General features: G+C 52.3%; 1 protein-coding gene across 4 annotated transcripts in view; it reads right to left on the bottom strand.

Moving 5' to 3' along the window:
- Positions 1-5,930: 5,930 nt before the first annotated feature.
- Positions 5,931-12,673, bottom strand: part of ANKRD33B (ankyrin repeat domain 33B) — an 89,934-nt gene continuing 83,191 nt past the window's right edge. For 2 of the 4 annotated variants that reach the window (XM_037798921.1, XM_037798920.1), the window contains one exon: positions 5,931-7,312. In XM_037798921.1, coding sequence (XP_037654849.1) covers positions 6,483-7,312 — 830 coding nt within the window. In that variant the 3' untranslated portion in view covers positions 5,931-6,482. The remainder of the gene's footprint in view (positions 7,313-12,673) is intronic. The other 2 variants (XM_037798924.1, XM_037798923.1) reach the window with 1 other exon arrangement.

Genomic DNA, 12,673 nt, shown 5'->3' with positions numbered 1-12,673 from the left:
ACTTCTGGGAAAAAAAGTGGCAGGCACGTGCCTTGATTATATCTCCCCAAACTTATAAAGCATCAGGTTCCTGAGCAGCCCGGCCGTCCCTGGGATGGTTGGCCTGTGGTTTCCCTCCTACATCTCCTTTAAAAAGCAATATAAGGACGTGGCATTACAACTGAACAAGCTCTCTGCCAAACCAAACTGTGCAAGCTTTGATTAATTGGAGTATCTAACATTTGTCAGACTTGGAAAAATCCCAGCACCTGCTCAGGACAAGATGTTGATTCTGAATGATGTTGGTGTTGAATTTCAAGGAACTCAGCCCCCGGCCGGTGGTGGTGGTCTGGCCGCCTGGAGACGCTCCCCAGTGAGAAGTCCTGGCTGATGACACCCGTGGCCATGTTTTACGTGGCACCCTAGATGGAGCGCTCCCGGGGGGTGGAGGGGGCTTGGGCTGTGCGGTCCTATTAAAGATAAACCACGGAAGCAGGTCACATCTGACACCCCCCAGGGGCCACTGTGAAACACAAAGCCTATGTTCCTTTCTGTTCAGCGTGTGCACGCGTGTGTGTGCACGCATGTGTGCTCAGCTTTACACATGGTCCATTCTGGAAGCGCCGGCCTCCGAGGGTCGGTGAGAGCACAGCAGGGGCTGCAGCTTTCGTGGCGGTGTGACCTCAGGTAGGTCACGGGGCGGAAACAGCGTGTGCACACAACTCTGTCCCTCAGAAACTAGCTAAACCAATCCAGGCAGTGGTGGCTTTTTTTTTTCCCTGTTACTTTCAAAACGCAACCCCCAGAGGAATTTTTTAGCCACTGATTTCAGATGTTAATGAAGAAACGTGTGAAATCAAAGGCACAGGATGCGCAGCTGACGCCGGCAAACAGGCTCAGAAAACAAGTTCCAAAATCATCGGGGAGTGAAACAGCAGCCGGCAATCTGCGTTTTAGGAGGAGCTGCTTTGGCTGGCAGTTCTGGGGGGCTAACGACACGCCCCCTGCTATGATCATCTGTCATAATTGTGACTGTGTCTTTATAAGGCTCCGCCACAGTCCGGGGCCCTCCAGGGAATGGCACAGCTGGGAGGGGGACGCGGCTGGTGGGAGGCCAGGGCCAGGCAGCAGACACAAGGGTCCCGAGGGGCTTCGGGGTGGGGTCCAGCCTGCTGCAGAAGCCAGTTACTCGCAAAGGGAGAGAGGGGCCCCGAGCAAACTCGTGGGGCGAGTGTTCAGACTTTCCCAAACACTGCGAAAGAGGGAAAAGGGCTGGCACCGTGTCATATAGGAGACTGATTCCGACTAGGAGTTGAAAATAATTCAGTAGCTCTTACCACTGCCGGGGACGAATGCACCGTGTCAGAAGGGAAAGGGCATCAGTGGCAAACCTCGAGCCGGACCGGAGGGTAGGAGAGCACAAGACTGAGGCCAGGCAGGGTCGGAACTGCTCTCACACTTACGCCAGGGGCCCAAACCAAGGAGGTCAAGGAAGTCAGCTTCTTAATGTAGTGTGGACAAGGGGACAAAGCAGGGATATGAGGAGCGTATCAGCCTCATTTCCTGGTTTGGGCTCATTCACTTATCCCTCCAAGGTGTTTCTTCATCAGTTGGCACCCGTGATTTCTTCCTACTTCCTGCAGACAGCGAGCTTTGCACCCCTCTTGGGACAAGAGCCTGTCCCTGCATCACAGGGTACAGTTTCACCGACTGCAGCCTCGTCTCCACTCGGACATTCAACTCCCGAGTGACAGCACGGAGGGAAGGGGGCAGAGGCAGTCCCCAACTGTCCTCCTGCACCCACAGGTTTCCCAGCTGACATCCTGACCCCTCCCCAATCTTCCTCCACAAAATGAGCCTGGCGTCTCACTTGTGCCCAAAGCCGAGACAAAGGTGTTGCAATGTCTGATCTTTCGATTCCTGAGGTCTCTAGTGTGGCCAGGAGGCTGCGGGGGGAGCTTCAGGGAAGGAAAGGAGGTTCTTCAGTTAGGAGGTGACCCGCTGAGGGGGAGCCACAGGCACTGACGGGCCTCTCCAGCCTCTCACGCCTCCCTCCTGGGGAAGCGGAGCACTGGGCAGACCGTGGGACTCTGTTCCCACGAGCAAGTCAGAGAAACCATGTCCCGCGTGGTGCATCCTGATGTCAGAGCAGGGATCCCCAGTTCCAGCGGTGAAAGTGAGGAGTGGTCGCCTGTGTTATCCAACGGCCACCTCTGCCTAATTGGAGGTTGGATATATTTTTTAATACAAGGTTTCCTGCCCCCAAGTGGCAACCGAGAGACAGTGAAGTGACGTCACACACATCCCAAAGCCACTTCAGCTGCCTCAGCCCCGCGTTTCCAAAAACCAGGGAAACTCCACTGGGGGGCGATCCCGGGGGGCCCGCTGCACGACAGCGGCAGGGAAGCGTCTGAGAAGTTCTTCTGTCCGCTGTAACCAGAGGTCACTCAAGCACTGGAAAAGTATTAAAATATACCTCAGCTGTCCACGGAACTATATTTGTATATAAATCTCGGAGAAGGACCCTGTTGCATGTCGGGAGAGCCTGGGCGGGGTGGGGAGCCCGTGCCACGGCCCCCGAAGCCATGCAGAGTCCGTCACAGGGACACTTTATCGCCTGCACACAAGCCCCTTGCTTTTCTGCCCTTTTTTGATCTCATAATAGGTGGTACCAGGGGTGATCAAGGAATTTAGCCAAACCTGGAGAAGAAACAGGCAAAAGACAAAAAAGGCAGGTGGGAAAGAAAAGGGGGTAAAGGGTCCGGCCGGCAGTCAACGTGGTGACGAAGCCAGAGAGGACACGGGGTGACCACCCGCCCTGCCCGTGTCCCCTCCTTCCTGGACGGACACTGGGGAGAAGGGTCAGAGGGCGACGGCTCAGCGAGTAAACAGTCCTTCAAAGCAACAAAAACAGACAAAACCAAGAAACCTCAAACTGTGCCAGACCGGGCCTCAGGGAGACCAGAGATGTTTCCACCCAGGAACCTGACAGCCACATCTTCTCTCAGGAACACGCACCCCCAAAACCAGAAAACATAACAGCGTTGCTTGAGAATGGACCGACTCTACCAAATCTCCCTGACACTGACCCACACCCCTTCCAGGGGCTTAGCTCATTCGCTCAGCCAAGGGCAGAAGGACACGGCTGCCTTTTCCCATAGTTTCCCCTTCCCATTCCCCCTCCCTCTTGCTTTGACACCATCGGTTCACACAAGGGCAGGTGGGAGGGTCCAGGCCGCACAGACGCTGTCCCGTCCTCCTGCAAAGACACACACCCCCCACGTGGAGGAGTAACTCCAAATGAGGGAAAGCATCCAGAATCTTCTCTCCCTGCCACGCCCCGCCTCTTGCAAACTCCAAAGAGAATGAGAAAACAAGACCGAAAGCATCCCCCGCTGAGCAAGAAACCTGGCAGACCCCTGCCTTGCCTTGGAAAATTCCTCTACTAGCAGATCTGCTTACACACGGCAAAAATGAGAACCGCTGTGCAAGCTGTTCGGGAGCAGACCCAGGATCGATCAGACCCTGCCGAGAGGAGCTGGAGAGACGTTTGTACCCAAATGTGGAGCAACCCTGCACTTGTGGTTTTCTGGGTCGACTTTTTCCTACTGAGACCCCAAAAAAGCTCTCCAAGAAGAGAGGCAGCCCCATCCTGCTGCCTCATAGCTCTCCAGCACGTGCGTTCTCCACCTTTGTTAACGCTCGCCAGGTAACACCTTCGCGGGGAAAGCGGCCAGCTCGCCTTCAGGCTTGCCAAGGAAAGCGCCCACCTGCCCTGCCCTCCCGGCCTGACAAGCTCTGGGCAACGCATCCCTGTCCCCGGCTGTTTTGGCTGACACCAGGAACATGACACACAGCAGCCCGCTGGCCCCAACGTGTCACGGGCAAGGAGAGGGAACGGCCCCAACTTGTCCAGTTCAGAGCAGCTTGGAATCTAAAATCTCCAGAACTTTCCAGTCACAACACTGATAAGCTACTCGTCATTCAAGACTAAAAATGGGTTGTAATGAGGTAGAGGACTGGGTGGGGCCAGAAATACACGTTTCTGACCCATCCTAGGACAGAGACGCAAGTGAAGACACAAGGCTTGGGGCAGAAGTGAGGGGCTCTGCCCTCCGGATTCCCGATACCAACTCCCCACGGTGGGGACAGGACAGGCAGGGACATTTAGCAACCCACGGTGGGCCGGACACCAGGTCAGCCCAGGCAGAAACTGCCCAGCATGTGCTGTGCCAACGGCCACCAGACGTTCTTTTGCGGATGGCGCTGTCTGTGGGAACTGACGGGGCTCAGGCTGGGTGTCTCAGAACAGACCCTCAAGGACAGTGGGGCCCTCTCGGACTCCCCAGGGTGAAAGCCACGGTTCTCAACCCTCGCTGCCCAGTGTGACCACCTGGGGGCTCTAACAAAACCCTCCCCCAGGACAATTAAATGAGCATCTCCGCCTAGGAGCAGGGGTGGGAATAGCTTAAAAGCTCCCAGCGATTCTCGGGGGCAGCCAGGGAGGAGGACCCCTGGCTCAGACCTGGTGGGGTCCGAGGTGGGAAAGAGGAGGCTGGAGCCCACGTCCAGCTTAGTGATGCAGTGAATTACGGAGGCAGGGCAGCTGGGGGAGACAGAGTCCAGGAGAGACAAAGGTGACGAAGGCCACGGTCCCCATCACTACAGGGTGCTTCATCTAAGGGGATGTGGCCGATCCCAACATCCAGACCCCAAGGGTTTTCCACAGCCACCCACCATCAGGGCTTCCCATCTGTAGCACACACCTTTGGGGCATGAGCTTGGAGCCTCTCTGGGACGAAGCGAGAACTGGCTGAAGTCTGCCTTTAAAAGCTGCATCATCACCACGCCCATCTCCCATCAGACTGGGCAGTCCTGCCCATCGGGGTCTCATTTGAGGAGAGGCAAGTTTGAGATCCCTGATCACTCACCACCTGATGAGGCCAAGAGGGAGGGAAAAGGGGGACAGCAGCAGCACCCCCTCCTGCCTGCATCCACAGCAGGTGGCACGATTTGACGGGGTAGCCAGGATAATGGCAAGGAGCTTCCTAACTGGTCTGGAATACTCTAAATCCATGACTTCCAAGATACTATTTAAATAAAGTGCTGTCAGTAGCATGTTTGGCAGATACTTGATAACCCAGATGACCAGTGATTCACTACAATTTCTCAGTGGTTTGGAGATTAAAGCATGCACAGAAAATTCCTGCTGAGATCTCGGAGCCCCAGACCAATCGCATACATGCCCTGCCAAATGCCCCACTTCTTGGGAATTTTGTAAAGTTGACATGAAATTAAACAGAACATCAAAGGAAAAGGAATATCCACAGCAGAAAATCTTTGGAACTGAGTCTGGGGAGGGGTGCAGCCCACTCCACCCCATAAGAATTTGCCTAAAACAAGTTCACTTAATACTAATAACCTAGTCCTCTAAAAATTACCCCTCCACCATTTTGGTAGCTTTGTGTCATTCTGAGTTCCTTAGTCTTTTTACATCTATTTTGTATTTTAAAGGATATTTGGATTCGATTTATCTAAGAGCACATATGACTTAATTTGGCATTTTTAATAATCAGTTATCAAATTTGCCTTCAGTTTCATTAAATGACATTGTTTTCTCTGTTGCACCTATTTTTTTAATATATTAAAGACTTTATATCCAGTTTATCTAAAGTCCCTTGCTTAATGAGTCTAGTTCTAGCAATAAATACAAGTTCACCTATGCACTGTTTTGTAATTTGCCAATATGTATATTTCCCTTCATTATCATTACTGTAGGAATAGAGAGCTCAATGAGATCTGATCTCAGTCCCATTCGATCATTTTGCCTCCATCAAATAGAAACAACGTTCTCCATCACTTAATTAATAAGAACACACGGTGCACAACGGCACCCACAAAGGAGGGCAAACCACACAAAAACCACCCAAAAAAGGAGAGAATTCCACAAATTCTGCTGGCCTTCATATAAATATCATACATATTTATTGCTAGAAACAATATTTTAAACAAAGGGTCTTCAGACAAATGTTATGAAAACAGCAGCCTTAAATATAAAGAGCCCGTCACTCAAAGTGCTGCAAATTTGATAAATAATGATTGAAAACGCGAAATTATTAACGCCCTTTAAAAAGTCTTTAACCGACGTGCTCAAGGTAGACTTTCAGGCAGAAGGGCGCTCGGTGTTTTTATCGATCACTAGGTGGGCTGGTTTTAGGCAAATCAATTGGTGTCTCCCCCAATTCACTCTTGGGTGCAGCTTGAACAGACCAACAGGGACCGCCTCCGGAGACCCCCATGCCCCCCGAAGACGACAACGCCAGAACGTGTGCGCGCTCGGATCGGGGCGCACCCCTCTGCGCGCCCTTCCCCGCGCCGGGCCCCGCGCAGCCTCTCGCCGCCCGCCGTCTCCCAGGGGCCCGGGCCGTGCTCCCGCGTCCCGCCTGGGGCTCTGTGTTCGGCCACGCCACGCTACCCCACTCCTCCTGGGGCGCCGCCCGCCCTCACGTCCTTTTCCACCAGGGGGGCGCGCGCCTCTCCTTCTGCGCCTCGGCCCTCCGCTGCTTCTCCGCCTCTTCCGCCCTCCTCTTCTCCTCCTTCGCCTCCTTGTACCGCCACTTGGGGATCTGCAGGTGGGCGCTGTCCTTGGCGCCCCCCTTCCTCGCGGGCCGCTCGGGCTGGAAGGTGGGCGCGGGCGCCTTGCTGACGCGGACCCGCGGGATGACGACGCCGGGGCGCACGCTGCCCCGCTTTGGGAGCGGCAGGGGCAGGAGGCTGGCCTTCCGCGGGGCGGCCACCTGGGGACCTGGCGGCTGGGGACACGGCAGGCCGGCTCTCGGGGTGTCCTCTCTGGAGACCTCCTGGGCCTGGGAGGTCCGCGATGGCTGCTCAGTGCCCTCCGCCTTGTCCCTCTCCTGGGCCCCCCGAGCTCCCAGGATTTCCTGCACCGCCAGCCGCCTCTTCCCCACACAGGGGGGGTTCTCAGGGCACACGGTCTGGCAGACGATTGCCACGGCAGGGCTGTAGAGGCTCGTGGTCACCCTGACCATGTGGTCAAGGGCCCCCCCATCCTCTGGGCCCTGGTCTGAGCGGGAGGTCAGAGTGGACCGCACAAACTCCCTGAGCCTCTGCAAGCAGTTTTTGGAGCCCGCGGGCTTCAGCGCCGCCTCTGGCGCCAGCTGCAGCTCCGGCTTGTACTTTCCCCCAAACTGCTGCGGGCAGGGTCGCTCCAGCAGCCTCTGGATGAGGCGCACGGCCTCCGACCTTCCCGTGTAGGCAGCCCACTCCTGGGGTGTCATCCCACGGCGGGGGTCCCTGGCGTGGACATCAGCCCCTGAGAAAAGAGAAAACAGACAGGCGTGGGTGGGTGCAAGGCGCCTTCCCCTTCCACAGGCAGAAAGCTAAAGAGGAGGAATGGGGCAACAGCAAGACGTCCCAAACCTACCAACAGGCCCTTCCGTGGGGTCTCGATGAACCGGACACCCACACCTGTCACCCGATGCAGTGCTATGACTAAAAACAAAACAAAACAAAAAAATCTGGACATGTTCCCTTGAATGCTTTGTCTTTTCTAGAGAAAAGACTATCTCCTGAATTTGGCACCTGAATCATGGAATTTTTAAAGCTATAAGATCCCACTGCTTTCCAACAATGGAGAAATGACGTGGACAGCACAGGTAAATTTTGTGAGCTCCTGAACGAGGCTTCTAGAATGTTCTGAAAAATACTGACAAGAACAGTCACTTGCAAAGCACTTTGTGTCCACCCATTGCCTCATGTTGTCCTCACAGCCATCTTGTGAGGATGCTATGGTCCTCATTTTGCAGGAAAGGTGGGGCCCTTCCCTTCTTCCACTTCTCATCCAGGTGTGAGTCGGTCTTCAGTCTGTCATCTCCACCAGACTCTCCCAGGCTTCTCCAGGACAGACACTGTGGCTCTCTCATTTTGGTTTCTTCCACGCTTCTAGCCTGCCTGGTAGGAGGTCTGCATTTGATAAAGGCTCGTTACAGAGGGACGGATGGTGGTCAGTGGGAAAGGGGCCTGCCTGGGGCCACCCAGCTGGTCACGGGGAAGGCAGACCCAGACCTGGGTGTCCCAACCCTCAGCCCAAGCCACGTGCCACCCCCCACCTTCCTTAATAAAGCTGCCCCATGCCACCCACTGCCCCCCAAATATTGCAAACTTGTCAACTTGATTCAGTGACATTTTCATAAATGTTAGCTCAGTAATACTGAAACCAGTAAGGAGTTTCTGCTCAATTAACCTTGGTCCAGTCTCAGCCCCACATGCAGTTAAAAATCATTTAGGATAGCAAGTCCCATTAGTCATACTTCCACCGGCAAAGCGACGCAGAGAACTAGGGCAATTATCTCGTCCACAAGCTCCCGGAGGACTGGGCCCGACCCAGGCTTCTGCATTTATATCCCGGGCAGACCCCAGAGTGTGACATGCGGCGGCCGAACCGAATCGTGGAGAACTCGGCCACTGCCAGCCTGCGTGGCCCCAGGGCCCCATGGCCCCGGGGGGGACCCCGCTCACCTGAACCCTCCTGGGGATGATCTTAGTTCTGTGACACTTTAAAGAACAGCCATATTAGAAGAGTGATAATTATTTGGAGCTGGAAATCGGGATGGAACTCATTAGCTCGAGTACAATTTATAAACTGGCTAAAATGAAAAGGGGGCAGTAAAAACGTCATTGCAAAAAAACAGATGACACATTAAACCTTAATTAATTGCATGTCACTTAAAAAGGAACAAACTGAAAAATTAAAATCTTAATGAATGCCGCTTGAGAGAGACATTTTTCAAATGCTAATGGAAAACTAAAGGAATAGCTGTCCGAAGTTGAGCATCCTCTGCCTGGTGCTCTCTTACCTTTCCAGAAGGATCTTGGGAAATTCACACACTCCAGAGAACAAAGGCCATTCTGACCATGATTCAGCACTCAAATTTGGGTCACAGTCTACATTAGGGATTCAGTTTCCCAAGAAACTACTAGAAAAGGTAATATTATTGACCAAGACATAGTAATGCAATCAGGAAATATAAGTATGGGGATTATTAGTATATCATACATAGACCTTTCAGGAAAAACAGAAAACTTGCAAAATGCCAATGTATGCATCTTCTTCCCCTGAGCCCATCAGCTCTTCATCCCCTACCCAGTGTTTTTTCACCCGGTGTTCTGTCCATGTAGACAAGAGTTGAGTTCCAGCCAGTGGCTCTGCCAAATGGAGCTGGTGCATGATAAGGGCTGCAGCAGACAGGCCTCCACAGAATCCTCCATTTCACTCAAGGCAGCAACACGCTCAACTCCAGGCAACGAATCAGGATTAGCCTGACCCAGGGTTTCTCAACCTCGGCACTACTGACATCTTAGGCCAGACAATTCTTTGTTGTGGGGTGGGGGGCTGTCCTGTGCATTGCAGGGTGTTGGGCAGCTTCCCTGGCCTCTCCCCAGTGGATACCTGAAGCACCCCCAACCCCACCAACCAGTCAGGGCTACCAAAGATGCCTCCAGTCATTGCCAAATTGGCAAACATCATCCCCGGTTAGAAGCCACCCGTCTAACCTAATGACTGCATCTGGTTCCCCATTTTCCCAGCCTCCCTTGCAGCTAAGGGCAGCCAAGCGGCCGGCGCTGGTCAATGAACAGTAAAGAGAAGTGTCCCATGAGGCTTCTCAGGAGGTTTTTGCAGCTTAATTAGAGGGGCGCTGTTGCCTGCTGTCTGAAAGGTGGGATCCAAAGCCAGGAGCCCTGGGGGCCGGGCTCAGTTTGCCTGGGCTGCCTGGCTTACACAACAGCAATTCATCGTCTCATGGTTTTGGAGGCTAGAAGCCCAAAATCATGGTGTCAGCAATATCACACTTCCTCCGAAGTCTGCAGTGTCCTGCTAGCAGCTTGCCGGCTGTCCGTGAGACCACCTCTGCCTCCAGCACACAGCCTGCTGTCTCCTTCTGCCTCCTCCACTGGCTTCCACTCCTGCTTGTCGTCTGTGCGTCTGTCTGGATTTCCTCTGCTCAAAAGGACTCCAGTCAGATAGAGAAAGGATTCAGCTTGGCCTCATCTAAATAAGATCTTCAGAGATCCCAATTACAAATGGGTCTACACACAGAGGAGCAGGGGTCAGGACTCGGCCGTGTCTGTGGGGACCTGACTCAGTCCACCACTTGGTTCACGAGGGGATGAGCCAACCCATTAAGGGGGACTAAGTGGATGGGCCAGTGCTGTCCTCGTGGAGCCAGGGCCAGCTCTGCCCACCTCCTAACTTCAGTAAGTGAGCAATACTGATGCATATTTTCTAGAACCATTGTCCAAACATGTGCTAACAGGGAAAAAAATCTGCCTTCCATTGCTCATCCTCAGAGACACTCTACCTGGGACTGCTGGTCAGCTCCATGGACAGGTGGGTGGCGGGCAGGACAGGGAGCCCCGAAAGGGCACCTTGTTTTTCCTGATTCTCCCCGGTGTTCACGATACTCCATTCCTCAAGCCCGACTCAGGGCTCCCTTCCACCCAGAGGGTCTTCCAGGTCATACGCGATCATGGGGACCAGCCTTGCTGCCTCCTCCTGTGACCTTGGGCATTTGGGGTGTAATCAGAAGTACTTCTAGGGTTCAACAAATTAGGATGCCCCCGGCAGGGCGTCGGGACAGCCACACTCCAGCCCAGGCCTGACAATGACCACGGTACACGGCGGGTGGGACGTGCTTGGGAAGGAACGAACGCACCCAAGAACCACCCATCCTCAATGAGGGTCCAGAGTTGAGGAGCAGGGGGTGCCCTAGCCAACTTGTCCCCCTGGGGGGCAAACCTTAGGTGACTTATGCACCATCTTTCAGAGGGTCCCAGCAGGGCTGAGTCCCAGCTGGCCACACGGTAGCCCATGCACCAGCACACATTATCTCTCCTCCCTTCCCACTCCCACTTCCCCACCCCTCAAGCCACTGGCTGGGGTCACCTTCCAGGAAAACTACTTGCTCCCAAGTCCTTGTCTTGAGGTTTGCTTTTGAGGGGCACTGTCCTTGGTGATATGAAAAACCTGGCTTCTAGCCCTTCTTCTGGCTAGTAACTTGAAACTATTCCAACTTAGCAAGTTCTCAGTTCCCGTGAAATTTCTTAAATATGGAAAGAAACCCTTGTGTTGACACCATATCCACTTGAACTTTCCAGAAACACAGAGCCAGGGCTTGCCTAGGACAAGAACCATGACAGGATAAAAAATGGAGGGTCTCTGCACCCCAATCCTTGTTCAAAGACCTCCTACACTTTCCTTTATATCTACTTGTTCCCTGGAATCACAGGAAGGCTCACATTTTTTGTTTGCTTGTTTTTGCTTCCCAAATGCAGCAGTAATTACACCACAGTTCAGACATAAAACCGAGCTCTCTTGAGCAAGCCTGGAACCTGCCAGGCCCCCAGTGGGTTCAGCCTCTCTTCAGGAAAAAAGAAAAAAATTCACATCTTGACTACAGCTTATTTAAATAGACCTGTCAACTTTGGGACATTAATATTCCATTGAATTAATAAGGTTTCACAGGCTGCAGAACTGACACTGTTCCTGTACTGGTCTTAGGTAGCCACAGAATCAAAGTCCCACTACATCAGCTTTGCAGAACCTGATATATTTTTAATTAAAATCCAAAGTCCTGATGGTTCTAGCATTAGTTTTGTGGTTGTTCTGCCTGACAAGGCAGATGCAAGCAACTGCTGATAAGTACCTGGATGTTATGGACTCTAGAAAAATCTAAACAGCTCAGGTGGAGCACCCAATTCGCTGAGTCATCATTGCTAAAAAGAAATGGCTCCTATTGAACATAATGAAAGCGCAACTTGGACATTCACCTTGGGTGCAGAAATGCACCCAGGTAGAGGGGAGAGCTGCACTTGAAAAAATTAAAATGAGCCATACATTCTTATCCTAGTCATTAATATATAGAAATTCCGGTATCTTTTGCTTCTAAAATGGTCACCAGACATTCACGCAGCGCTCTTGCATGGACTAACCATCTACATTGGTGTACTCCATGCGGAAGTCTCAATCCAAATGAAATATTAGGCTATCAGTATTTTTTAATGTTTCAAGCTTTCTTAATCTTGCTATATTTAAATGGAAATAAGATTTTAAAAATACATGTGCAAATTTTTAGAACAGCTCAACAAATGCCCTTATTGCTCTCCAAAAAACCTAGGGAAGTCATTCAACTGCCTTTTATTTTTTTTAAAACACACCCACCCCTACTGAGAAAGGACCATGAAACACACCTTCCCCAAAAGAGCTGGAAGCTAATATAGTAGCAATTATAGAAACTGAAAATATTCTAGAAGTCAAATGTGATGACCAAGCTGAAGAGGGCAGCTCAAAAGCTCCCTACAAAAAAAGGGTGTGTGTGTGGCCATATTTTAATTTTAGGCAAAAATATAGACTGAAACAGAAGAGTGGGACACATATTAGAAAGGAAAGAATCTCATCTCATTTTTCCAGCCTTTCCTATTTAAGTTAGTTAATCCACGGTTCTCAGAGAGGCAATTTTGCCCCTAGCGGGACATATGGCAAGGTCTGGACACTTAGGGTTGTCAAAACTTGGGGATGGGGTGGGGGGCTGCTTAAATCATCCAGTGGGCAGAGACGGGGATGCAGTTCAACATCTTACAGTGCACAGGACAGGCCCCCACAAAGAATTAAGGCCCA

Source organism: Choloepus didactylus, chromosome 11 (genome assembly GCF_015220235.1).
Source record: "Choloepus didactylus isolate mChoDid1 chromosome 11, mChoDid1.pri, whole genome shotgun sequence".
In the NCBI taxonomy this organism is placed as follows: domain Eukaryota; kingdom Metazoa; phylum Chordata; class Mammalia; order Pilosa; family Megalonychidae; genus Choloepus; species Choloepus didactylus.
The sequence above is the reverse complement of the archived record's forward strand: the minus strand, read 5'-3'. Positions and strand labels throughout refer to the sequence as shown.